Source organism: Cebus imitator, unplaced genomic scaffold, assembly GCF_001604975.1.
Source record: "Cebus imitator isolate Cc_AM_T3 unplaced genomic scaffold, Cebus_imitator-1.0 Scaffold650, whole genome shotgun sequence".
NCBI lineage: Eukaryota > Metazoa > Chordata > Mammalia > Primates > Cebidae > Cebus > Cebus imitator.
Window position 1 is genome coordinate 706182 of NW_016107965.1, and position 26081 is coordinate 732262.

At 50.5% G+C, this 26081-nt stretch overlaps 2 protein-coding genes and 1 long non-coding RNA gene across 11 annotated transcripts; 2 read left to right on the top strand and 1 right to left on the bottom strand.

The window, feature by feature from the left end:
* Positions 1-19617, top strand: ICAM2 (intercellular adhesion molecule 2). Of its 6 annotated transcripts, none has more exons than XM_037734664.1 (6): positions 6495-6598; positions 7653-7755; positions 15519-15635; positions 16849-17115; positions 18248-18568; positions 19286-19617. In XM_037734664.1, exons 3-6 carry the CDS (start codon positions 15563-15565, stop codon positions 19462-19464), a joined length of 840 nt encoding a protein of 279 aa, XP_037590592.1. In that variant the 5' UTR covers positions 6495-6598; positions 7653-7755; positions 15519-15562; the 3' UTR covers positions 19465-19617. The 6 variants fall into 6 exon arrangements, with proteins under 6 accessions (XP_017373363.1, XP_017373361.1, XP_017373360.1 ...); XM_017517873.1 differs by lacking the exon at positions 7653-7755 and adding an exon at positions 12980-13141 and having other exon boundaries at positions 6514-6598; XM_017517874.2 differs by lacking the exons at positions 6495-6598; positions 7653-7755 and adding an exon at positions 1-80.
* Positions 17911-23028, bottom strand: PRR29 (proline rich 29). Of its 4 annotated transcripts, XM_017517868.2 has the most exons (6): positions 22943-23028; positions 22575-22650; positions 22274-22380; positions 20806-21047; positions 20584-20654; positions 19899-20388 (listed from the first exon to the last, which is right to left on the bottom strand). In XM_017517868.2, the coding sequence occupies exons 1-6, from the start codon at positions 23000-23002 to the stop codon at positions 20360-20362; spliced, it is 585 nt and encodes a 194-aa protein (XP_017373357.2). In that variant the 5' UTR covers positions 23003-23028; the 3' UTR covers positions 19899-20359. The 4 variants fall into 4 exon arrangements, with proteins under 4 accessions (XP_017373358.2, XP_017373356.2, XP_037590590.1 ...); XM_017517869.2 differs by lacking the exon at positions 20584-20654 and having other exon boundaries at positions 17911-20388; XM_017517867.2 differs by having other exon boundaries at positions 17911-20654.
* On the top strand, positions 22152-26081 carry LOC108295580. The gene is made up of 4 exons (XR_001821453.2): positions 22152-22241; positions 22600-23608; positions 24106-24268; positions 25706-26081. It is a non-coding gene; the product is annotated as an uncharacterized LOC108295580 (long non-coding RNA).

Genomic DNA, 26081 nt, shown 5'->3' on the forward strand with positions numbered 1-26081 from the left:
TGGAGTCTTGCTCTGACAGCCCAAGTTGGAGAACCACTGATGGAGGCCACAGTGCATATTCCAGAAAAGAAGTTCACAAGGTAGTCATGGTTCGTGTTTTGCTAAGTCTTTCACCCATGAAAATGAATGTACATCATTTTCTGAATCCAAATTTGAATGATATGATATATGCTTTTTTAAAACCCTGGTTTCCACAAGCCAGTTCCTGGGACTAAGAAAGAGCTGATCCTCTAGACTGGATAAAGAAAATGTGGCATATACACACGATGGAATACTATAGAGCCATAAAAAAGAATGAGATCCTGTCCTTTTCAGGGACATGGATGAAGCTGGAAGCCATCATCCTCAGCAAACTAACACAGGAGAAGAAAACCAAATACTGCATGTTCTCACTCATAAGTGGGAGTCAAACAATGAGAACACATGGACACAGGGAGGGGAACATCACACACTAGGGGATAGGGGGCAAGGGGAGGGAGAGCATTAGGACAAATACCTAATGCATACGGGGCTTAAAACCTAGATGACAGGTTGATAGGTGTAGCAAACTACCATGGCACATGTATACCTATGTAACCTGCCCATTCTGCACATGTATCTCGGAACTTAAAGTAAAATTAAAAAAAAAAAAAAAAAGCTAACTCCACAGCAGCGTGGAGTTAAAGCATCGGAGTTCATCTGAGAGCTCTTTTGGTTTCCTTAGTGACTGGCTCCCTGAGGGAAAGTAGCCAAGTCCTCAGGTGGGGACCACTAGCACCCATCCCCACCCCCAGGCGAGTGAGTAAATCAGTGTGTTCCATGGGAGCCTTGGGGACTATTTCATCATGCTTGTTTGCAGTGACTTGTCTAGGCATGGGTCTTTGTACTGGGTACTAGGTGAGCCCTTTTGATCCAAAGTCTTGGGTCCTTTGCTATGAAAAATGTGCTTGTGTAATTTTTTGATAATTGCATCCCCTGTATGTTTATTTTCTGGAAACTTTAACAGGAGAGTATTGGAAGTCGGGAATTGATCTTCCAGGTCACTTACCTTTTGTTTCTTATACTCCATTCTCCGATGTTTGTTCCTTCTGGGAAATTTTCCTGGTTTTGTTTTCCAAACTTTCTGAGACATTTTCTTTGTTCTCCGAAATCAGGTTTAATTTTCAAGGGTCCTTGATCCCTGTCTCTTTCTTATACGGAAATTAGTATTGGAGAATCCTAGGTAGACTTGTCTTGTTTTAAATGTTCTTCCATTCCCTGTATTATCTCTGTATCCTCGGGGGTCATTTTTGTTTATCTTGATCTCTCTTTTCCAAATTGCAGGTTTTCTTTTATTATTATTTTAGACAGAGTCTTGCTCTGTCACCCAGACTGGAGTGCAGTGGCGCGATCTTGGCTCACTGCAACCTCCACCTCCCGGGTTCAAGTGATTCTTTTGCCTCAGCCTCCTGAGTAGCTGGGACTATAGGTGCGCACCACCACACCCAGCTAATTTTTGTATTTTTAGTAAAGACGGGGTTTCGTCATGTTGGCCAGGCTGGTCTCAAACTCCTGACCTCAGGTGATCCACCCACCTGAGGAGCAGCCCACAAGAGTGGTGGGCTTCCTTCTGGAACACTGAAGCCATAGGGAGCCAGCCTATACCCAGGGCCTGCTCTGGTCCTCCCAAGCAAGAAACAGGAAGCCCCAGCTCAGGAGGAATGAACGAGGAGAGAGAGGTATCCTCAGAGAAGGACCAGGCTGCACTGGGGTAAGGACACAGAGGCAGGGTCTGTGAAGAGGTGAGGAATGAGGGTAAACTCTCCAAGAAAACAGACTGCAGAGGACAAATGGGGAGTGTTGGGAACAAAGGGAAATGCTGAGCTGAATGGCTGAAGTCAGGCTGAGGAGACCCAGGGCTATTCATATGAGTGGGCTAACTCGCCTCTGGATTCTGATGGGGACGTTGATGGGGGGAAGCCGCTCCCTCATCAGGGGTAACAGTAGCCCCAGGAGGTGGCTGAGGCCTTGACCTTATCAGCTGCTGCTGCTGTTTTAGACACCAACAGAAGAAGTTCGGCAGTCCTTGGCACTCAAGTGCTCAGGCCAGCAAAGAGGAGAGTCTGCATAGCAGTGGAGTTGAAGGGAGGCCAGATCACATCCCAGAACTAAAGGTCCTGCTGGTTCCAGATGCCACAGCCATCCATCACCTCTGGACACAGCTGCAAAGGCCATCCTGGTCTCTGCTGCTTTGTGTAGTCCTTCCCTGATTCCCAGTCAAGCATGGGTGATCAGGGACAGGAAAAGGAGGCTGGGAGAGTGGGTGTCTGGCCCTGTGCACTTCCATAGCAGAATGTAGTCACACCCCTAGCACACTTCCTAAGGAGGGGGTCAGACGCCAGGTTGCCCAGAATGCCACATGGCAATATTTGCAGAAAGATATACAACTACAGCCGTTTTAAAAAACAAACGCCTGGTAGTAGCAAATTGATTTAAAAAAACAAAAACAACACCTCATTTAAGCTGGGCACAGTGGCTCATGCCTGTAATCCCAGCACTTTGGGAGGCTGAGGCGGGTGGATCACCTGAGGTCAGGAGTTCGAGACCAGCCTGGCCAACATGGTGAAACCCCATCTCTACCAAAAATGCAAAAATTAGCTGGGCGTGGTGGTAGGCTCCTGTAGTCCCAGTTACTCAGGAGGCTGAGGCAGGAGAATCACTTGAATCCAGAAGGCAGAGGTTGCAGTGAGCCAAGATTGTGCCAATGCACTCCAGCCTGGGTGACAAGAGCAAAACTCTGTCCACAAACAAACAAAAAACACACACACCTCAACTCTCTTGGACTTTGCCTCAGCTCACTGCCTCTGGCATCTTTCCTAAGGAAACCATTTATTTTCCCACCTGAGTTCCTAGTAAGGCATCTCAGTTTTATTCTCTCCTTTGCAGTAAAGCTTAGAGCAAGAAAAATGGCAGCTGGCAGGTACCTTCAAGTCCAAGATTTCCAGAGAGAAGACATCTCTTCTCTGCAGAGACCCTCCCAGCCTCTCCCTCCCTCAAATTAGTGCATCTACATAGACCGTCCTCCTTATAAATACTGTCTCAGGATGCCAGCCCATTCCAAATCTACTTGTGATTGCGGAATCGCAAGGAATATGATTTACCGCAGATTACAGGGCGTCGTGCCTTTTAGGGTACCTGCTCACTTTGGCCACTAGGTGGTGCACGGTGCAATCTCTGATCCTCTCGAGCTTCAGCATTCAGCATGTCCACGGCCTCCTACTCCGCAGGGGGCGCTGATGAGATGAGGCTGAGGTCTAGGAAGAAGGCAAGGGCTTGGTTTTGTAAACAACTCAATTCCTCACTCGCCGATAACTTTTCTGTGATGCATATTCACAACCTGGTGCCATCCAAAGATCTAAGAATGAACATATAATATGGACAGCCCCCTCCTGGCATGATCTTGGGGTCTGATATTCTGTGGGTCTGTGCAGTTGTCAACACACGTGCTGGGGTGTCCTTGGGCACAGACTACAAGGACACAGATAGGTGCACATCCGGGCGCCAACTCACAGTAACCACAAACTCTTTTGAGCGCTTCTGTGTACCACGCTATCGGCCAGTGTTTTACAAATCATCATGCTTTCCTCCCAGAAGCCCTTCAGTGGGGGATCCGAAGGGGGCGAGAGGGGCTTTCTAGTATGAAAGCTTATACGTGTAGTTCCAGCTGCCCGGCTTGCTGGCTGTGTGCCAGTTACTGCTCGCCAGTGAATCTACCATACCTCAGTTTCTTCATCTGCAAGAGGAATAACAGCAGGATCTACTCAGAGGCTTGTTATGAGGATGAATCATGATGGTACCTGTAAAGTGCTTAGAACGGTGTGTGGCATACGTCGTAAGCATGTCACAAACGTTGGCTATTATTACCTCATTTTGCGGATAAGCAAGCTAAAGCTCAGAGAGGTTACCCTACTTGCCTAAGGTCACACAGCCAGCAGGGGGCTCAGCAGAGATCCAGACACAGATCCTTATGATTCCACGCTGCCAGACTGAGCTCACAATCTGTTAGTCTATAGGCCAGTGATTCCTCTGGTTTCTACTTGTGGTTTTGATTAGCTGAGTACTATGTAAATTGAGAACACTTTCTCATTCTGCTAAAACAGTGTGGTCCTCATTTCTATGAAGTTCCCAGGTGATGCTGGTACCACCAGCAGCAGCATTACCTGGGAACTTGTTAGAAATGCAGAAAATCCTCAGGCCTCCCTCCAGACCTACTGCTCAGAACTCTAGGGATGGGGCCCAGTGGGCTGTTGCAGCAAGCCCCCCAGTGATCCTCACACACATTCAAGTTTGAGAACCCTTGCTATAAAATATGTGTCTCATAAGACCAAGCCGCTGGCTTACATTCAAAAATATTTACTTAGCATGATCTTGGCAGTTCCAAGAGGAATGTGCCAGAAACCAAGCAAGGAAGAAAAATAAATAATTGGAAATGGAAAGTGATCTGCTCAGAAGCCATGAAGTTGAGGGAGGAGGTTTGCAGAGTGGGATTTGGCCTGAATGATGCCTGAGGAAGTATGGAAAGTGGTCTCAACAGCAGGACTGTGTGTGCAGCTCTCAAAGTGGGTACACAGGGTCGTCTGCAAGTTCTGGGTGGATCTAGCACATGGATTGCTAAAAGTTGCATAAATGGCCAGCGTTCATACTTTCTGCTTGCTTGTACAAAGTCACTCTTTTAGAGCAATTATTCTAAAATTGCTAGGCGAGGTCTGATAAGATTGGAGGAAGTGCTGGCTCTCAGTCTCTAATAAGAGGCTTTTGTGGAGTGACACGTCACAGCCAGGGAAGGCTCACCTCTGTGATCTCAGCCTGTCACATCGGGGACCAGAAGGCAGCTTGTCCTGGAACTGCTTCATTCACAGAAGGCCCCAGTGAATATAGAAATGGCACATCGAAGGAAGGAGTAAGGAAAACAGGATGGCGAGTCCTCAAAAATTAAACAAAATTACCTTTTTATTTATTTATTTATTGTAAAGATGGGTCTCACTTTGTTTCCCAGGCTGGTCTTGAAGTCCTAGGCTCAAACAATCCTACCACCTCAGCCTCCCAAAGTACTGGATTTACAAGTGTGAGCTACCAAGCCCAAAAATAATAATAATAAACAAAAGAAAATAGATTAAAATGGTAAATTTTGTTGTGTATATTTTACCATTATGATCCAGCATTTCCACTTCTGGGTACATACTCCAGAGAATTGAAGGCAGGGTCTCGGACAGGTATTTGTACAACCCTGTTGATAGAAGCACTATTCACAATAGGCAGAGGTGGAAGCAACGCAGGTGTCCGTCAACATGTGAATGGATGAACAGAATGTGGCACACGCACAATAGGGTATTACTCAGCCTTCAAAAGCAAGGCAGTTCTGGCCAAGTGCAGTGGTTCATGCCTGTAATCCCAGCATTTTGGGAGGCCAAGGAGGGCAGATCACTTGAGGTCAGGAGTTCGAGATCAGCCTGGCCAACATGGGGAAACCCCATCTCTACTAAAAATAAAAAATTAGCCAGGTGGTGTGTGCCTGTAATCCCAGCTACTCAGGAAGCTGAGGCAGGAGAATCACTTGAATGCGGGAGGCAGAGGTTACAGTGAGCCAAGATTACGCCACTGCACTCCAGCCTGGGCAACAAAGTGAAACTCCGTCTCAAAAAAAAAAAAAGAAAAGAAAAAGAAAACGCTCCAGAGACGGATGGTGGTGATGATTGTAGAACAGTTTGAATGTACTTAGTGCCCCAGACTGTGCACTTAAAAATAATTAAAATGGACTGAGCATGGTGGCTCATTCCCAGCATTTGGGAGGCTGAGGTGGAAGCATTGCTTGAACTCAAGAGTTTGAGACCAGGCTGGGTAACATAAGCAAGACTCCGCCTCTGCAAGAACTACAGAAATGAGCTGAGCCTAGTGGCTGCACACTTGTGGTCCCAGTCACTTGGGAGGCTGAAGAGGGAGGGTCACTTGAGCTCCCTCCTCAGAAGTTGGAGCCTGCAGGGAACTGTGATAGTGGCACTGCACTCCAGCCTGGGTGACAAAAGCAAGACTGTCTTAAAAACAACAAAGGATTGGCCAGGCCCACTGACTCTCGCCTGTAATCCCAGCACTTTGGGAGGCCAAGGCAGGCAGATCACTTGAGGTCAGGAGTTTGAAACCAGCCTGGCCAACATGGTAAAACCCCGTCTCTACTAAAAATACAAAAACTAGCCAGGCATGGTGGCAGGCACCTGTAGTCCCAGTTAGTCCGTGGGCTGAGGCATGAGAACCACGTGAACCTTGGAGGTTCAGTGAGCTGAGATCGCACCACTGCACTCCAGCCTGGGTGACTGAGACTCAGTATATAAAAAAAAAAATTAAAATGGTAAATGTCGTTGTGTAAATTTTACCACAGTTAAAAAAAAAGGTGGGGCAGGAGTTGAGCTAAATGAGGCTAGTTTAGGAGGGAACCCGGGCACAGGAAGCGCGTCACTTCTGGTGGGGGGAGGAGAAGCCTGAATAACAAGCCCTGAACTGGGCAGCTGTGAAATGTGCACCTTGTTACCTTGTCACTAATTTCCTGCCGGGGATTCCGGAGCTGCTGTCATTGGAGCCCACAGGGGTAAGGTCAAGCTTCTCACTTTCCCTCCAATGAAGCTTGGATGTATGGGAAGAATTTTGGCAGTGTCAAGGTCTGAGTTCCAGTCCGTTCCCCTCTCTGGGCCTCAGTCTTCCCCTGGTAAGTGTAGGGGCCGGGGATCCCTAGTGCTCCTCTGGCTCCACATCCCGAGCTCCATGAAGCTCCTGCCCTGGTGAGTCTCCGAGCTCACACAGGTGCCCTGGTGCGCCTCTCCTGTTTTGTCTTCCTTCGCTCCTCCCTCTCCTGCTCTGCCATCTGGGTGGCCGATGCAGAAATGTGGGGCTGCCTCCTGATTTGGGGGCCCACGTGGGCGATGATAAGCTGAGGCACAGGGGAAGCAACAGTCCCCATTCTCCCCGGCAGACGAATAATTGCATTCTCCCGGTGCATAATGAATCCCAGTCAGTCACGTCCCACCTACCTCGGTTCAAGGGGGTCTTTCCTAACCCATGGCTCACATTCCCATAAAGTCTCCTCTTTCTAGGCATGTAGAGAGGTCCTTTTTCCCTGTTATTGTTTTTGTAAAATAACTCTTGGGAGTTCGAGACCAGCCTGACCAACATGGGGAAACTCTGACTCTTCTTTTGGTTCTTTTTTTATTCATTTTTTTTTTCTTTATAAATAAGATGGGGTTTCACCATGATGGCCAGGCTGGTCTTGAACTCCTGACCTCAGGTGATCCACCCATCTTGGCCTCCCAAAGTGCTAGGATTACAGGCATGAGCCACCGCACCCGGCCAAACCCTGTCTCTACTAAAAATACAAAAACATATATTTTGACCCCATCTTAGTAAATAAATACATAGATATGCATATGCAATAAAACACTTTTAAATAATCAAGAGAACAATAAACACAAAATTCCAGAGAGTGGCTGTGGGTGGGAGGCAAGTAGCATAAAAGTAGATAAGAGGTATTTGCAATTTGGTGATGTTCCATCCTTGTGTTGAGTGGCAGCTTCAGGGGTGTTTGGTATATTACTGTGCAGTATGATGTATATGTATGTTACATATGCTTTTTTTTCCCTTTGAGGCAGAATCTTGCTCTTGTGGTCCAGGCTGGAGTGCCGTGGTGCGATCTTGGCTCACCGCAACTTCTGCCTCCCAGGTTCAAGTGACTCACCTGCGTCAGCCTCCCGAGTAAGTGGGATTACAAACATGCACCACCACGCCTGGCTAATTTTGTATTTTTAGTAGAGATGGGGTTTTTCCATGTTGGTCAGGCTGGTCTTGAACTCCTGACCTCAGGTGATCTGCCCGCCTCACCTTCCCAAAGTTCTGGGATTATAGGTGTGAATCACCATGCCTGGCTACATATGCTTTTTTATGTGTTACCTAGTAAATTTTACAAAAATAATAACAGCAAAACACTTAATCTTTCTGTGCCTCAATTTCCTCATCTGTAAAATGGAATCAATAATAGTATCTTTGAGTTTTTGCACAGATTAAATAAATAAGTTAATATTTTAAAGCATTTATAACAGTGCCTAGCACATGGTATTGCTATATAACTGTTTCATAAAATAAATAGGCATAGCCGGGGGCAGCGGTTCAAGACTGTAGTCTCAACTAACTGGGAGGCTGGGAGTTCGAGGCTATAGTGTGCTAAGATTAAATGTTTTGCTCACACAGGTAGTAAGAAGTAAACACAAGGACATGTCTGGTTCTTAGTGTGACAGTGTTTCTAGGGCATACATCTAAGAATGGAACTGTGAATTTTAGGGTTTAAGAATATTCAGTGGCCGGGGGCGGTGGCTCAGGCCTGTTATCCCAACACCTTAGGGGGCTGAGGTGGGTGGATCACGTGAGGTCAGGAATTCGAGAGTAGCCTTGTTAACCTGGTGAAACCCCATCTCTACTAAAAATACAAAAATTAGGCCAGTGCGGTGGCTCATGCCTGTAATCCCAGCACTTTGGGAGGCTGAGGCAGGCAGATCACCTAAGGTAGAGAGTTCGAGATCAGCCTGACCAACATAGAGAAACCTCTTCTCTACTAAAAAGATAAAATTAGCCAGGCATGGCAGTGCATGCCTATAATCCCAGCTACTCAGGAGGCTAAGGCAGGAGAATCGCTTGAACCTGGGAGGCAGAGGTAGCTGTGAGCTGAGATTGCGCCATTGCACTCCAGCCTGGGCAACAAGAGTGAAATTCCATCTAAAAAAAAAAAGAATATTAAGTTTACAAGATAATGCCTAATTATCTCCGAGACGACCAATATACACTCTTATCAGGAGTTATAAGGGTGCCTGTTGACCTATGGCCTCTCCAACAATTGGTCTTGCCAGATGTAACTTTTGCCAATCTAATACACATAAAATAGTATCTGTCCCATTGTAATTTTTTAATTTCCCTGGCTACCCTCGAGTTAAAGAATCTTTTTGTTTAGACATGTTTCCTTTTCTTTGAAATATTTCTTTGTGTCTTAGTCAAAGTTACTAATTGTTTATTTTATGATTGGCAATTTTGAGGTCTGGCCCCAAGAACATGGAAATACTCTCCTATATTTTCTTATAAAGATTTTCTTTCACATATAAATCCTTAATCTAAATGGAATTGATTTCTATATTTGGTGTGAGATAGGGATACATTTTTCTCCTTTTTCTCCATATGGTTAATCAACTGATCCAGTGTCATTTAATAGACCCTTCTTCTACCTGGTGATCTGTGTCACCTTTGTCATGCATCAAAGTTTCATACAAGCATCAGTGTATTTCTGGGCTCTTTATTCTGTTCCATAAATTACTTTGCCTATAACTATACCACTTTTACAGAAAGTCTTAATATCTAGCAGAGCAAATCCCTCATGTTATTCAATTTCTTTAGGGGTGTCTTGATTTTTTTGTTCTTCCATAAAAACTTTAGTATCGGCTTTCAGTTTCCATGAAAAACTCTATTGAAGTTAGTTGGAATTTCATTGACTCTGTATATCAGTTAGAGAGTTTACATCTTTATAATACTGAATTTCTTATCCATGAACATGTGTTATCTCTCCATTTATTTAGATTGTCTTTAATACTTTTTAATAAAGTATTATAATTTTCTTACTGTAGGTCTTATAGTTCTAGGTCTTGTTAGCTTTGTTGCTGTACTTTTTTGACTGTTGTAAATGATGTATTTTTAAAATTGTTTTTTTGTATGTTACTGATATATACAAAAGCAACCGATTTTTGAAAATTGATCTTTTAGCTAGTTGCCTTGCTAAAATATCTTATTACTTTGAATCACTTGCCTGATGATTCTTTTGGATTTTTGACCTAGGTAGTCATACCCTATACAAATATTGATAGTTTTGTTCATCCTTCCCCTCCTCCCTCGCTCCCTCCTTCCACCCTGCCCTGCTGTGTCCTACCCTGCCCTTCCCTCCCCTCCCCCTTCCCCTCCCCTCTCTTTCCCTTCCCTTCCCTCCCCTCCCCCCTTCCCTTTTCTTCCCCTCTCTCCCTTCCCCCCATCGCCTCCCCTCTCCTTCCCTCCCCTTCCCTTTGCTACCCTTTTTCCTTCCTTTTCCTTTTTCCTTTCCTTTCACTGCAATGTATAAGACCTTTGGTATAACGTTAAATAGAAGCAGAAATCACGGGCATCATTGTTCCTGATTTTAAAGGAAATTCTCCTAAGATTTACTTACTGAAAACAATATGTAAGTTTTATGTAAGTGTTCTTTATCAGGTTAAGGACATTTTCTTCTAATTTGCTAAGAGCTTGTATCATAAAAGGGTGTTGAATGTTGTCAATTTTTTTAATCTGTTGAGTTTATCATATGTTTTTTCTTTTTAAATCTGTTAATGTAGTTTTAGTTTGGACTCCTTTTGCTCTCAAGCAGAATTCTTTGTTCCAAAGCAGAGGCTGGAGCAAGGACTTAGGTTCAGATAGGTTATCTGAGAGCTGATTCCAGGAAGCAGGAGTGAAGGAGCAGGGAAAACGAGACCAGAAGGAAGGAAAGGCCCAATTAAAGGAGTAGGCATCAGAAGCTTGTTTTGAGACCTCTGATAAGACTACAGGAGGTCTCCCAGAATTGCCTACTGGCAAGGAAGAGTTTGGAAAGTATATCCACTGGCTCCTGTTCCCCCTTTGGGTGAGGATCGCATTCTAGGGTCCTTAACTCTCCTACACTTCTGGGAATCACTAGCTGGCAAGTAAATTGTTCCTAAAGCATTGAAGAAGGCCGTGAGGCAACAAGCAAAAGAAGCCTGGTCTAAGTTTGGGGGTAGGTGGAGGGGTACTGGCAGCTTCAGGGGAGTCTAGGCTTGCACAAAATTATCTACTGTAGGAACAGCGAAATCGGCAGAGAGCAGAAGTGATGTGACACAGAGCACCAACATAATAAATAATGTTTAAAACATTTCTTCTGTTGTTAAACCATCTTTGCATACCTGAGATAACGCCAACTAGGACGTGATTTTTTTTTTTTTTTTTTTTACACTGCCAGATTTGGTTTACTAGTATTTTTCTTATAACTGTTGCATTTATAATCATGGGTAAAACTGGCTCTGATGTTGCCTTCTCTGCCTGTACTTGTCTTGTTTAGATACTAAGTTTACACTGGCCTCATGGAAAGAATGAATGTTTTTATTTTCTCCATTCTCAGAAGGAGTTTTTATAAAATTAGAATTCCTAACCAGGCACAGCGCTGTGCTCCTATAGTCCCAGTTACTCGAGAGGCTGAGGCAGGAGGATCTCTTGAGCCCAAGAGTTCAAGACTAGCCTGGGCAATATAGCAAAACTCCATTTCTAAAGCAAAACTAAATACTAATATATACATTTTTTAAAAAAAAAAAGAGTTACCCTTACTTGAACTTCTGCAAAAACCATCTAGACCTGGTATTTTCTTTAAGGGAAGATCTTTAAATTGCTGATTCAAGTTCTTTCCTTTTTTTTTTCTTTTCTCTTCTCTAGAAGACAGGATGTCACTTCGTTACCCAGGCTGGAGATCAGTGGCATAATCTTAACTTACTGCAACATCAACCTCCCAGGCTCAATTCATCCTCCTAACTCAGCCTCCCAAGTAGTTGTGTCTACAGGTGCGTGCCACCGCACCTGGTTAATTTTTGTATTTTTTGTAGAGATGAGGTTTTGTCATGTTGCCCAGGCTGGTCTCGAACTCTTGGGCTCAAGGGATCCTCCCACCTCACCTTTCAAAGTGCTGGGATTACAGGTATGACCCATTATGTCCGGCCTGATTCAATTTCTTTAATAGTTATAGAACCATTTAGACTTTTTATTTCTTCTTAAATAAGTTTGTTAAGTTATATTTTTCTGAAACTTGATCTACTTTGATTCCTATGTTGTGGCATAACTTATTTACATCTTCTTTATTTTTCACTGTGGTAAAATATATATAACCTAAAGTGTACCAAATTAACCACTTTTAAGTGTACACCTCTGTAATTAATGTTACGTATGTTTTCATTGTTTCCCAACCCATCTCCAGAACTCTGTCATCTTGCAAAACCGAAACTAAACCCATTTACAGGACTCTCATTTCCCCTCCCCCACAGTCCCTGGCAACTGCTGCTCTATTTTCTGTTTCTATGATTTCGTATAACTGTCTTCCTAATCTCATGCTGATGTTTCCATTTACGTTCCTAATCATTTTTGCACAGACCTTCTCCTTCTTTGTGTATGATTTCACTGGAGACTTGCCTATTCTATTGAGTTTTGTGGGGAAGGGTTTTTGTGAAAACATTTTTTATTTTAATAGAGAGACAATGTCTCTGTTGCCCAGGCTGGCCTCGAATCCCTGAGCTCAGGTGATCCTTCTGCCTCGACCTCCCAAAGTGCTAGGATTATAGGCGTGAGCCACCTCACCCACACTTGATTAGGTTTTTTTGTTGTTTTACAAAACTAACTTGGTTTTAAGCTTTTCCCTACCATGGCTTTGTTTTCTATTTGATTGGCTTCTGTTCTTATCTTTGTTTTTACCTTTTGTTTTTACTTTGGGGTTTACTTTGTTTTGTATATTTTGTTGGATTGATTGATTGATTGCTCTTATCTTTAGTTCCTTACATGTCACTTTTGGGTTTAGTTCTGTCTAACTTTTGTACTGCTTAGTATAAGTTGGATATTGATTTCAGACTTCTTTTTTCTTCTTTTTTTTTTCTTTTGAGATGGAGTCTCACTCTGTCACCCAGACTGGAGTGCAGTGGCATGATCTTAGCTCACTGCAATCTCTGCCTCCCAGGTTCTTTCACTTCTACAACACGAGTCCTGAGTGGACACAGAGTCATTGCTGGCCACCTAACCCAGACCGCCACCCACCAGAGTCCACCCCTTCCCTCACAGCCGGTACTTTCCCCGCAGCAATTCTGGATCACCTTCCAGCTAGGATTAAGGGTATCTTCCGCACTGAGTTCACTTTTCTTCCTTTCAGCTTCTTCACTTGTGGGGCATGGGCACTCATAGCTGCTGGCTCGTGTGCGTCTAGCATTAGGACCCGAAAGGGAAGGGCTTGTTCCTATCGGCTGTGGTTCAGAAAGTCCTAGGAAAACCTCTGCTCACGCCTGACTCAACGTGCCCCTTCTCGAGGAGTAAGGTACCATGATTGGCCTTGTTTCCATTATCAGGTCAGCCTGTAGCCTTGGGGAGCAGAGACTTCAGCAGTAGCAGGAAGGAGATGCTGGGCAAACAAAACCAAAAGATGCTTAGGACCTAAAAATAAACACAGCCTTCGCCCTAAACAACCCCAGCTTGTTTAGGACAGACTTTTTCATTCGTTCACCAGTCCATGCATCCATCCACCCCCAATCCAGGAGTGATGAAGCAGCTACTGTGTGGCAGGCAGTGTCCTACACTGGATGGATTTACCAGTCCATGAGTTTCAGTTTTTGCCCTCATGGTTGACAGGCCAGTGTGGGGGAGAGGGAGGTTGATGTGTCAATGGTTAGAATGCAGTAAATATTTCTATCAAATAGATGGTCACATGCCCAGTATGTCCCAGCCAAGCAGGGCCTGCCCCGGAAGGATGGGAGACATTACAGGAGGAGGTGGGGGTTGGAACTGGGGCCTGTGGGTTCAAGGGAGGACGCTGGGCTGCAGAGGCCTTGCTTGGAGAGGGAATCATGCCAACCCCACTGTCTGTGCAGGTAGGATTCCCAAGCACTGTGCCTTCCAGAAGCTGTTTGGAGCACTCCAGGTGTGGATTACCTCCCTCCCCCCAGCCCCTCACGATGAGAAAGGCCCCAGAACCTTCCTCTGCTGTGTTGCTTTTCCCTCTTAAGGGTCTCCTGGGAGTCCAGCTCCCACCACTCCTCTTGCACCTGCTCAGGTGGGCTTTGACGGTCACCATGGCAGGCTATCATTCATGGTGACTTCACTTTTTCCTGGGTATGTGACCTTGAACAAAGTCATTTAAACTTGCCATGCCTCAGTTTCCCCATCTGTAAGATGGGGACATTAACAGTACCTGCCTCACAGAGTTGGGGTTAATTGGTTAATATTTATAGAGTGCTTATGACAGTGTCCCACCTGTAGTAAGTGAGTGTTATTATTATTGCTGTTGTTTTGTTTATTATTATTATTATGATTCTGACTCAGTGGAGGACACAGAGTCTCCACTACAGCAATGCCCCCACTCCCATCCTGCTGTCCCAGCCCCTGGAACCACCTCCACAGCCCCTGGCTTGATTTTCAGGGAGGGTTCCTACTCTCAGTACTTTGCTGGCATGGGATCAGATTCCTCCAGGCTGGGGGTGCAGCTCCACCCTGTTCTCCTTTTCTCTGCTGTCCCCAGGTCCCGCCCCTTCCTGCCTGCATCATTCCTAAGTCCAGTGCCCTGTCCAGGGACATTCCTGGGTCCAGGCTGACAATGGCAGTGCTTGATGGCTGTGCACAGGAGTAACCGCCTTTGGCCTCAGCAGTGAGGGAAGGGCAGGACCTCACCCTGCCCTCCCAATCTGGGAACAGAGCTTGGCCAAAGTCTTGAGGATTCTGGGGCATCCCTTTGGAAAGGCTCCATCTCGGGTTCCCCTGAGAAAGCAAGAAGACATGCTCTTCCCCTTCCTGATTGCAAGGGGTCTTAGGCAGAACTGGGGGATGAGAATGTGTGGCAATCCCCCAGGAAGGTCCTCTTGTCCATTGAAATCCGTGCCTTACCTGCTCACTGCTTCAGGGGCTTCCTCCCTAGGAATATACTGAAACATCTCAGGCCCCAACACCCCCAGCCCAAGGATCCCTCCTGGAGGGAGGGAGAGGATGGAGGACATCAGGCAGGTCAGAAGATGGAGGTCACGGTTTGGGGGTGTGGCTGTAGCTAGACTGACCCCCATTCTCCATCTGTGCCTGGATTGCTGGGGACTATTATGAGATGCATTTCCTGAGGCTCTGGGCCTCAAGCTGGCCCTGAATGAGCTGGGTCAAGGTCAAGTTTAGGTTGAAAACTGAGTGGAATGTTAAGGTTTATGCAGACTTACACCGGGCATTTAGCAGGAGAAGCTCCAATTCCTGTCCAGGGTTCCTTAGAAAAGCCCAAGTCACTGTCCCCTTTTGCTATGGTGACTGCATGTCCTGGACAGGTCCTGCCTTTGGATGGTCACCACCCAGGGGTGACTCCAGCAATGGATTTCATGGGATTTGGGGTTCATAGGCCTGACTCTCCCCTGTGCACACACAGTACGCCAGAGTCCTGTGTGTACGTGTCTCACACACAGGCATGTGTGCACCCGTGGCCTGCCCCGCCCCTTGCAAAGGAACCAGCGGGGAGGACTGGGTTCTGCCCTGCTTATCAGCAGCTTCCCAGCTTCCTCTGCCTGGATTCTCAGAGGCCCGGGGTCCTAGAACCGGCTGGTGCACGTGGCTTCCCAAAGACCTCTCAGATAATGAGAGGAAATGCAGTCACCAGTTTGCAGAAGGCTGGGGATTTTGAGCTGTGGCTCAGACCTGCACTCTGACCTGCGCCCTCCGTCTCCCTCCAGGCAGCCCTTGGCTGGTCCCTGTGAGCCCGCGGACACCACCAGAAATGTTCTCTTTCAGTTGCGGGACCCTGACCCTGAGCCTGACCCTGGCCCTCTTTGCCCTGGTCTGCTGTCCAGGTAAGCCAGGTTCCTGCGGCTCCTGATTTGGCACATGCCAGCTGAGAGGGTGGGGGTGCCCCGTTTCCTGTGGCTTCAGGTAGAAGAGATGGCCCAAAAGTTGCTGAGGTTGTGTGTTTTTTTTTTTTTTAAGACAGGGTCTCCATCTATCACCCAGGCTGGAGTACAGTTGTATGATTATGGCTCACTGTACCTCCCTGGGCTCAGGTGATCCTCCCACCTCAGCCTCCTGAGTAGTCAGGGTCACAGGTGAGAGCCACCACGCCCAGCAAACTTTTGTATTTTTTTTTTATAGAGATGGGGGATCTGGTTTCGAACTCCTGGACTCAAGTGATCCACCTACCTTGGTCTCCCAAATTGCTGGGATTATAGGCATGAGCCACCACACCCAGCCTGCGGAGGCTTTTTAAATGTTTATTTTTTATTTTGATTATAGACAGGTTCCTGCTCTGTTGTCTAGGCTGGAGTGCAGGCTGTGATCATAGCTTGCTGTAGCTTCCAACTCCTGGGCTCCAGTGATCTTCCTGCCCTGCCTCTGCACTGCAGCCTCCCTTCCCCAGAACCACTGCAGGGCGTGCCACGCCCCTGCATGCCTTTGCCCACGTGTCACCTTCTGGGTGAGGCCTTCTTGGCACACACTAATTAAGCTCCCTTTCTGGAGCTTTCCCGCCATCTGACCAGCTGGGTGCTCTGCCTGTCACTGTTCGCTGGAGCCCCGCCTGGGCAGCATTGGGTCTGCTTTGATCATTGCTGTATCCCCAGAGCCTGCTGCTTTGAACAAAGCAGGTGTTCAAAAACTGTTTATGGAAGACAGAAAAGGAGGGAGGGCCACAGAGGAAACAGGGAGGGCTTCGTGGTGCAGGGGACATTCGGGCTGACCTTAAAGATCAGTGGAACCCTGCTCCACAAAGATGGAGCGCAGCCTGAAGAAGACTCATCTGGAGCTGATGGGCAGATGGGCTGGAGGTAGGAGAGCCAGAGGCGGGGTGCCAGCTGGGGGGCTGAAGGAAGGAGAGCCAGAGATGGGGTGTCAACTGGGGGGTGGCCCCCTGGTCTAGCTGGGGCCATGACACCTGACGAGGGGTGAGTAGCAGCTGGGACCCCCACGGCCTTTCCTCTTGAGCCCCTGACTCAGGAGCCAGACTGCCTTGGTGGACAGCTCCACTGGAGGGAGTGGGGGGACAACCACTGCCCAGTGTTTCTGGTCTTCCAGGGTCCGGTGAGAAGGCATTCAAGGTACATGTGAGACCAAAGAAGCTGATGGTTAAGCCCAAGGGGTCCCTCGAGGTCAACTGCAGCACCACCTGTAACCAGCCTGAAATGGGTGGTCTGGAGACCCCTCTAAATAAGACTGTGTTGGCCGAGCAGACTCAGTGGAAACATTACTTGATCTCAGACATCTCCCAGGACACGGTCTTCCACTGCTACTTCATCTGCTCCGGGGAGCAGGTGTCATCGAGTTTCAACGTCAGCGTGTACCGTGAGTGGCTGTGCCCGGGGCCCTCCCCTCCCCTGGGGCAGATCCTCTGTCTACTGAATGCACACGGAGCCCCTCTGTGCCCACTCATGGGCACTATCGTGGTGGGCCCCACCTCCCTGAGCTCCTGTGGTGACAAGGAACAAGATCCTTGGTTGGATGCCTTGAGCCCAGTGGCATCTCAGAAGCAGACAACCCAAGTTTTGAGTCTTGCTTAGGGGAGGACAATCTAACCAAGGCTTAGCCAAATCCAGAAGTCATTTCCCAACATAGCTGAGTCACCTGAGCACCCCATGTCTTATGCCAAGTAGTTGGGGTCACCATCCAGAGTGCTGGCTCCATCCACCTCATGATGAGAGGGTTGAGGTGTCACCCAGGGTTTTTATCTTCCCCTTAGGGCCCATGGCAAATCTGTGGCTATCACACACCTGCACATGAGCCATGAAAACTTCCAGATGGGCCGGGATAGTACGTCTAGGCTCTAAGGGTGTCACCTGGGTCCATTCCATCATCAGCTGCAGTGGACCAATGAATAGAAAGATGTCTTAAATCCAACATAATTCTCCCAGGGTGGGAGGTGGGGTGAGTGGGGGTGAAGTATTCTAGTTCAAAAGGGAATCCAGGGTAGCCCCTCAGGTGGTTTCATAGGTGAGGAATCATGGTGACCATGACCCTGACGCTGGAGAACCTGGGCAGGTCTGGCTCTGGTCCCAGCCCCTAAGTGAGGAATGGAACCTCACGTCACAGCTCAGCTCCTTGAGTGCCCAGTTCCAATGAGCACTCCCATCTAAGACTCTCTCAACGTCATCACCTAACTGTTTAATTTTTGAAATTTGTATTTCGTTTCTGAAGGAGAGGGAGACAGGTGCAAACTTTCATGTCTTTCCAGCTGGCTGTACAATTTCTGAACCTTGTCCTCGTGAATGCCTGGTCACCCGAAACCATCATGTCTGTGAAACTACCACCCAGTCCAGGCTTCGTCCTCAACTGCCGCCCTCTGCCTCTGCACTGGAGAGGCCCAGGCCTCCTCCTCCCAAACCGTGGCATACCACAGTGACAGGAGATGGCCCTGGCCGGGAGGCTGCTGGAACAACACCCCCATCCTGACCGGACCTCCCTCCTTTGTCCCCTGCAGAGCCTCCAACGCAGGTCATCCTGACGCTGCAGCCCACGTGGGTGACCGTGGGCAAGTCCTTCACCATTGAGTGCAGGGTGCCCGCCGTGGAGCCCCTGGACAGCCTCACCCTCTTCCTGTTCCGTGGCAATGAGACTCTGCACAGTCAGACCTTCGGGAAGGGAGCCCCTGCCCTGCAGGAGGCCACAGCCACATTCAACAGCACGGCTCACAGAGAGGACCGTCACCGCAACTTCTCCTGCCTGGCCGTGCTGGACTTGCTGTCTCGCGGTGGCGACATCTTTCACAAACACTCAGAACCGCAGATGCTGATTATCTATGGTGAGGGGGCTCCACGGATGGAGGGGGAGTGAGAAGGCACTCTCAGCCCTGTGGGGGAAGAAAAGCCTCGAGCCCGACTTGGGAAGCACACCCAGGCCCCCACCCTTTGCCCCGAGGCTTCCCTCTTACTCCCTCTTCCCCCAAGTTCTCTCTGCATCCCTAGCTTGGGCCCCAACAGTTCCAGAGGTCAGGACAGCTCAACTAGTTCCTTGGCCACCATGGAGCCCATGGCCTTGACCGCTCTTCCTGGCCTTGGCTTCTCTCTACAATGAGAAGTTTGACCTGACTGCCCCCCGAGGTCCCCAGAGCTCTGCTGTTTGGTGGCTCTGCATGGCCGGCACATTCCCTGTCCTCAGGGAGCTTGGCATGAACTCACTCAGCTCTGCCTGAGAAGGGGCTTGGCTGGGACCATGCCACCCTCCAGGCCATGGTGTCCAGCAGCTATACACTGGTCCCAGGGCTGCTGACAAGGGGACATCTGCCCTTGCAGTCTCACAGAAGTCCGCTGGTAGCCTGAGCCCAGGGCCACCTTTCTTCCAGATAATAATTTTAATGCAGACACTATTCGCCACTCATCTCTACAACCTGGGGTGACTGCAGGATGGATGAGCGGGCGGCAGGGGCTGGGGGCCAGGTAGGGGGTCGACTTCCACTCTCTTTTGGTCCCTGGTACCTGGGATCACTGGACGTCTAAGACCCTTGCCCTTCCATCCCCAGAGCCCGTCCCGGACAGCCAGATGATCATCATCATCTCGGTGGTGTCAGCACTGCTGTTCCTGTTTGTGACATCCGTCCTACTCTGCTTCATCATCAGCCAGCACTGGCGCCAGCGGCGGACAGGCACCTACAGGGTGCGAGCAGCTTGGAGGAGGCTGCCTCAGGCCTTCTGGGCATAGCAGGCATGAGTGGCGTGGCTACCGCCATGGTGGCCACTGGAACTCAGTGTGGCTCCTCAGAGTTGAGGTCCAGCTCTGGGCGAAGGACTGTGACAGGCAGCAGAGGACTCTAGGGACATCGCCTTTTCTAGCCTGAATACACACTCCTGGACTGAGCCTGTGCCCACAGTGTCTCCTCCAGGGATGACAACAGCCAGGGAGGGGAGCCACCACAGGGGGACCCCTTTCCCCAGATGCCTCCCTTCCCACCCAGGCCCCCATCTGGCCTAAGTAGCTCATTCCTACTGAGGGAGGGTGGGGAAAACACCCTGGCCCGGCAGGCAGAGGACACTGTGTTCTGGCCCCAGGAGACCTCTGGCCACAGCAGGACAAAGTTCTGACCTCTCCTTTCTGCCAACAGAACCGCTTCCTGGGGCGAGGGGTGGGGGCCCAGGTCTCCCCCACTACTCTGGGCCCCTCCAGCCACCTCCAAGGGGCCTTCAAAGCTGTGGAAAACAGAAGCAACCCCCACTCCCGTCTGGCTCTATTACTAGGCTGGAAGGAGACTTCATCATCCCAGAGAGAGGGGTGAGGGAGAGAGGGCGGGGGCTGTGTTCCCAGGCCTCCCCCTGCTCCAGGTGGGAAGCGGTGAGGCAGAGGCGGCTACTGTGGCTTCAAGGGCCTGGGTGCTGCCTGAGCTCTGACACCATGGCACAGATCAGGCCCATCCAGCGACTCCTGGGGGTGGAGCAGGGACTGATTCCCCAGGAGAAGAGGGCCTGGCTGAGGCTGAGGGAATGAGAAGGACCGACAGCCATGGGCACAGAGGAGGAGAGGGAGGTGCAGGAGGGGCCCACGGCTGTATCGCGCCCACGGAGCGCGAAGCTGGTGCAGGTCTCCGGGCCAGCGTCTGTCCTCACAGGAGGCTCTCGGCATCATAGTAGTCTGGGGAAACAGCAGCCTCATCTTGACTCCTTCCTGCCTCAGTGGACCCCAAAGAGGAAAAGGGAGGGGGACAGGCCAGTTGCCTGCAGCAGTGATGGTAGGAAACCCCCAACCCCGGCTGGAGGGCACCCGGGCCCTCCTGGCCTCCTGATTCACTCCCAGGCCTGGGCCCCGCTGCCCCCCACCCCAGCCTACCTGAAGCCGGCGGTACATCAGCGCCCACAGTCCCTGTGGCACTGGGGGGTGGGGGTGGGGGCACAGCCCTCCTGAGATGGGGGAGAGAAAAAGGCACCATCAGAGGCCTGGGGTGGCCTCTGGGGTTTCACCCACAAGTTATCTCCACTGGCCAGCAGCCCCTGCACAGCTCTTCCAGCCTGGCCCCAGAGCAGAAGCCTGGCAGCACCCAGCCTCACTTACGCCTCCCTTTCCCTGGAGGCAGGAGGCCAGTGCTGAATCCTGGGCGCATCCTGCAAGTGGGGCTGACACGCGGGAGTGGGGAAGAAGGGGCCAGGGAAGAAGGGGGCCGGCCAGGGCAGCAGGGCACTCGGGGAGGGCATCGGGTAGGACAGGTAATGGTGGTGAAACACCAAAAGCCCTTTCTCTTGCATGTCCATCTCCTCCTCCTCCTCAGGCTCTTCCTGCGGAACCTCCAGGTAGACCTGGGGATTGTGCAAAACAGGGAGGGGAAATGAGAATCCAGGACTCCTCCATTCCCCTGAGTTATTCCCTCTAGATATGCTTTGTAAAAATGGCTTGTGTTTACTGAGCATTTACTACATGCGGGCAAGGCATTTTGGAGACATTTACTCCTTACAATGTAGATGGGAAATCTGAAGCTCAAAGAGGTTGAGCAACTTGTCTAAGGCCACCCAGCTCCTAAGGCATAGCAGGGACTGGAAGATTCCAGGTGTGAACCCAGAGCTCGGGCCAGTAGTCCACTGAGCTGTCCCCGGCCTCATCCCCAGCCCCTGGACCCACCTATGTATGTGTCATCACTGAGAGCCCAGGGGTGAGGGATGGCAGTAGTTCCTCAGGGTCTCCCCCTGCCTGGATTCCTTGAACCCCTCTCCGCCTCCTCTGAGCTGACTAGCATCCTCTCTCCACCCAGTCCCTGCTTCTCCCAATTTCAGGATGCTCATTGTTGGCTGAGTAAAGCTCAGCCTTAGAGCTATATGCACACACGCACGCACACCCACTTGCACACACACACACTTGCACATGCAATCCGCACACACATACTTGCACACACAGCCACACACGTTTCCCCCCATTCTGTCTCCTGACTCTGCCCCTGCCAGCCTGGATGGGGTACACACCCCTTGCCTCCTCCAAGGGTCAAAATCCTACCTGGCTTTCAAGGGCTGGTTCTAAGTTCCCCTGCTCCTCCAAGGAGCCTGTCCTCAACCCCCAACCCGGTGCGCACTTGTGCTTTGTACCTGTCCATGTGCCATCACAGCCAACCTGGCCTTGTATTCCTAACCATTCATTTATTCATTCACTTGTTCAACAAATATCAGCTAAGCCCCTCCACAGTGGCAGGCACCAGGCCAGGTGCACATGATAAATGCGGGCAGGGTTACCAGGGTGCCTGCCCTCCTGGAGCCTCAAGTCCAGTGTCAGGGAGGGGGGGCACTCCAGGGAAACCTCCTTGAAAACAAGACCTGGGTGTTCTGGACTTTGGGGGGGTCTCTTCCCCCCACCACCCACCTTTCATGGATACTGAAACAGGCCTGATACATAACAGTTGCCAAGCAGCCCCAGCCAGAGAGACAGACTGGCTTCCTGCTCCTCTGTCTCCCAGTTCTTCCCCCTGAACAGGAACCCCAGCTGGATCCCCATCCCTGGACCCGCAGGTGAGTGACCCCGGTGGCCCACCCACACACACCTGAGGGCAGGGCGAGGCGGGCCCGGGCTGCAGCGCCCCGGCCACCAGGCGACTCAGCAGCAGCTGGTGCATCTGCGCGTTCTGCAGCATCATCAGCTCCAGCAGGTCTAGGAAGCGAGTTCAGCAAGCCCAGGCCGGGCGCCTCCGGGTCCCCCGCCCCCTGACACCCCTGTCCCCAGGAGCGCAGAATGGATGGGCGGGTTGTGCTGCAGGGACTCCCAGAGAATGTGTGAGGCAGAAGGGGATGAGTGGTGGTGATGGTGGTGGTGTAGAGGGGGGCGGGGGGACGCGGGAGTCTCACCTTCCTTCACACGGCCTGGCTGCAGGGGCGCAGGTGGGACGGCCCATGAGAGGGGCTGCAGGACGGTGACCCAGGGCTGGGGGCGTGCGCGGAGTCAGCCAGGCAGGGTGGAGAGAATGGATGGGGACACGTTGCGAGCCCAAACCCTCCCGGCCAGTGGCCTCCCTAACCCCGCAGGGGCCGAGTTCTCCTCTCCCGCCCCGTGGCCTGCCAGCTCCCTGCCACGCCTCTTCCTCTTGGTTTGGGGGTTTCTCTCCTAGCCCTGTGCCCACGCTCTTCCTTTCCAGGATCTGGCCCCTCCAGGGACCGCTCCCCACTCTGTCGTGCCCCAAGCTAAGGCAGGATCTGCTCCCGGGCTCAACCCTCACCGTCGCGGCTGCGCTCTGCGGTGGGGAGCGACCCCAGCTCCTGCCCGCCCCAGAGGCCATGGCTGGCGTCGGTTGCCTTAGCGACGCCGAGGACGCAAAGGTCTCTTCCCACGCATGCGTGGAGCCTCCCCTCCCCCTCCTCCCGCCCCGTGCTCCTGGGTGCTCCATCTCCCTATTCCCTCCTCTTACCTCCATCGCGGACCTGGGGTCCCCAGGAGCCCTACCCCGCCACCAGGAGGCCCATCTCCTCCCGGGGATGTCCCCCTCCCGCCGCGCTGCTCCGGGCTTCCCTCCCTGAATCTTGCCAGTCCCCAGAACTGGGGCTGGGTTGGTGCGGGGGAGGGAGGCGTGTCATGTTTGTTGAGTGAATAAGCCAGTGGCTGGGGAGGCTTGGTTTTCGGGTCCCAGAGCCGGATTGACTCAGCTGATGAGTTCAAGAGAAACAGAGACTTTTGTAGGAGGAGGCTGGGGGTCAGCAGAGGATATGCTCCCTGTCACTCTATCAGAGAGAGGGGCTTCCTGCCAGCAAAGAGTGGTTTTTGGAGCAGACCAAGGAAGGAAACATCGCCAGAATTCACGGAATTGGCTGGGGGCTCTGGCTGGAAACACGTGGCCAGCTTCTGGCCTCTCTCCTTGCAGCTGTTTGCCCCCTGTTTCCTGGCCAAGGTGAGCCACTGCTCCTCAGACAAGGAAACTCGTGGTGACTTCAGCACCGTGTCCCAGTACTGTCTCCCATACTGGAAAAGTTACCGAAGCACGCATTCTTTTCACAGGAAGTTAGCAAGGTCTTCCTTGCTTAAGAACAGGTGAAAGGGGAGATCTATTTCTGCAGCTGTGAGCATCCTAAGATAGGGCCCCGGCAGCAGTCAAGGAAAATCCAGACGGGAAACTGGGATTAGCACTTCGAGTCGATCTTCCCCCACTCTCCATGTCAGCTCCCCTCCTGGCAGTCCTGGAGTTAGAACCCGGAAGACGGTTCCTGCCTCCCCCTTTGCACCCTGGCCCCTGTCTCTAGGGGAGGGAGGCTTGAGCAGTGCTTTCCTGTCCCCATGGGTCTTATGTCTTCAATAGCCATCAACAGGCTGAGATCCAGGCACTGGGGTCACAGCCCCCCAGTGAGTGGAACACAGAGGTGCCTCTCTCCGCCTCCCCTCTCAATCCAGGTAGAAAGAGAACCACCCACTTTGCTCATCGCCAACCAACCTTGACCAAGGAAGCATCTGCATGTGCAAGGTGCCATCTGAATGCTGGAGACATAAGCAGTGTGGTCACTGGTCCCAGCATTGTTGGGAAGTGAAAATGTATCCATGAAAAGAGAGCAGAAAGGTAAGACTACGAGCCAGGGATCGTGAAAAAGAGAGGACTTGATCGCGGAGGGATGGGGTTCCAAGGAAGGCAGTCCTTGTTGGGGCCAAGCAGCATGGGAAGACAGGTGCTGTCAGGCTGGGGACACAGCCCAAGCCAAGACCCAGCTGTATGAATGGATAGGACCTGATGACCCAGTGGGTCAAACTGACTGTGGAAGAGGAGCTGAGCAGGGAGCAGAGGCCCAGGGACAGGTCACACTTGAATGCCAAGGTCTGAAATTGAAGCTTGGCCCTGTGGGTAATGGAGAGCTGTCGGTGGGTTTCAAGCAGGAGGGAAATGCCGAGCGATGTGGCCAGCTGTGTTTCAGGCAGATGCTTCTTGTCCACCTTTGTCATGTCAACCAAAGTTAGAAATGACAAATGTCTGACAGGGGTCAGGTGCAGTGGCTTGTGCCTATAGTCCCAGCTACTCAGGAGGCTGAGGCAAGAGGATCACTTGAGCCCAGGAGTTTGAGATGCTGTGAGCTATGATCATGTCACTGCACTCCAGCCTGGGCAGCAGAGTGAGACCTAGTCTCTAAAACAAACAAACATATGTCTGATGGGGATGCATCCTCCCAATAGAATACTGTTCAGCCATGGATAATGTGGGAATAGAATATCTCTGTTGATGTGGAAAGTTGTCCAACAGAGTTGAGTCAAAAATATCAGTCAGCAGAGTAAGATCTTATTTTTGTTTTAAAAATCATATGCGTAAGGCCAGGCACTGTGGCTCACGCCTGTAATCTCAGCAGTTTAGGAGGCTGAGGCAGGCAGAGCACTTGAGGTCAAGAGTTGGAGACCAGCCTGGCTAACATGGTAAAACCCTGTCTCTACTAAAAATACAAAAATTAGCTGGGTGTGGTGACAGGTGGCTATAATCCCAGCTACTCAGGAAACTGAGGCACAAGAATCACTTGAACCTGGGAGGTGGAGGTTGCAGTGAGCCAAGATCATGCCACTGCACTTCAGCCTGTGCAACAGAGACTCCATCTAAAAAAAAAAATTCATATGCATATACATGTGTGGATATATATGTGCATGTGTGTGTGAATACACACACACACACAGATCCAACCGTGGAGCAGCCGTCAGAGCTGGCCTGTATGCCCTAGCCTAGCCAGGGTCTTCTGTAGAGGATTCTTGCACTCTTCTGTAGCCCCTCCACCTGAGAACACCTGGCCACAGGTGACACAGGCCAGAAGGTGGCCAGGAGCAGCCCACAAGCAATAATGGATGGGACTTGACAGCTAAACGCGCAGCCTCCCAACTCAGTGTGACAACTCTGAGGTGCGTCCCACCGAGCCTCTCAGTGATGCCCGTGGGCTTGTGCCCGAGTGGCCCACAGTGACCTGCTCAGAAATGTACACTTCACTGCCTTTTCTCCTCTCTCTGCCCCTTCTCCACTCTCTCGTAGTGCTCCGTGGGATCTCCTTCCAAAGAAACGACTGCTCCCCAAGCCTTGTGTCACAGGTGGCTTTTGTAGGAATCCCAACGAAGACATCAGCTTCCTGCTCACTCCGCATCTGCCTCCCGGCCACTGAAAACACCTGGAAAAGGGACTTAAGTAGCTCTGTGATACGTTTGCATTCAGAGATGTGCAATACTGAAATAGACATTGAAGAGAATGGGTTTGGGTGTACAGTGGTCCATAGATTCAACTGAGGGTAGACTGAAGGCAGGGAGCCCAGCAAAGAGGCTGCCACCCTTGTCCCTCTGAGGAAGGCTGCAGCAGGCTAGAGGTACTGTAGGAAACAGGAAGAGGTGATCATTCCAGAACCTCAGAAGTAAAA

Excerpts from the sequence above, each read along its gene's own strand:
- ICAM2 (XM_017517871.2), top strand. The coding sequence starts at position 6,628 with ATGAAGCTTGGATGTATGGGAAGAATTTTGGCAGTGTCAAGGTCTGAG. Across the intron at positions 6,716-15,518 it reads TGGGCCTCAGTCTTCCCCTG|GCAGCCCTTGGCTGGTCCCT; the intron begins GTAAGTGTAGGG and ends GTCTCCCTCCAG. Across the intron at positions 17,116-18,247 it reads TTTCAACGTCAGCGTGTACC|AGCCTCCAACGCAGGTCATC; the intron begins GTGAGTGGCTGT and ends TGTCCCCTGCAG.
- PRR29 (XM_037734662.1), bottom strand. The coding sequence starts at position 22,621 with ATGGGCCGTCCCACCTGCGCCCCTGCAGCCAGGCCGTGTGAAGGAAG. Across the intron at positions 21,048-22,095 it reads TGTTTCAGTATCCATGAAAG|GTCTACCTGGAGGTTCCGCA; the intron begins GTGGGTGGTGGG and ends CACAATCCCCAG. Across the intron at positions 20,655-20,805 it reads GCCTCCAGGGAAAGGGAGGC|GAGGGCTGTGCCCCCACCCC; the intron begins GTAAGTGAGGCT and ends CCCCCATCTCAG.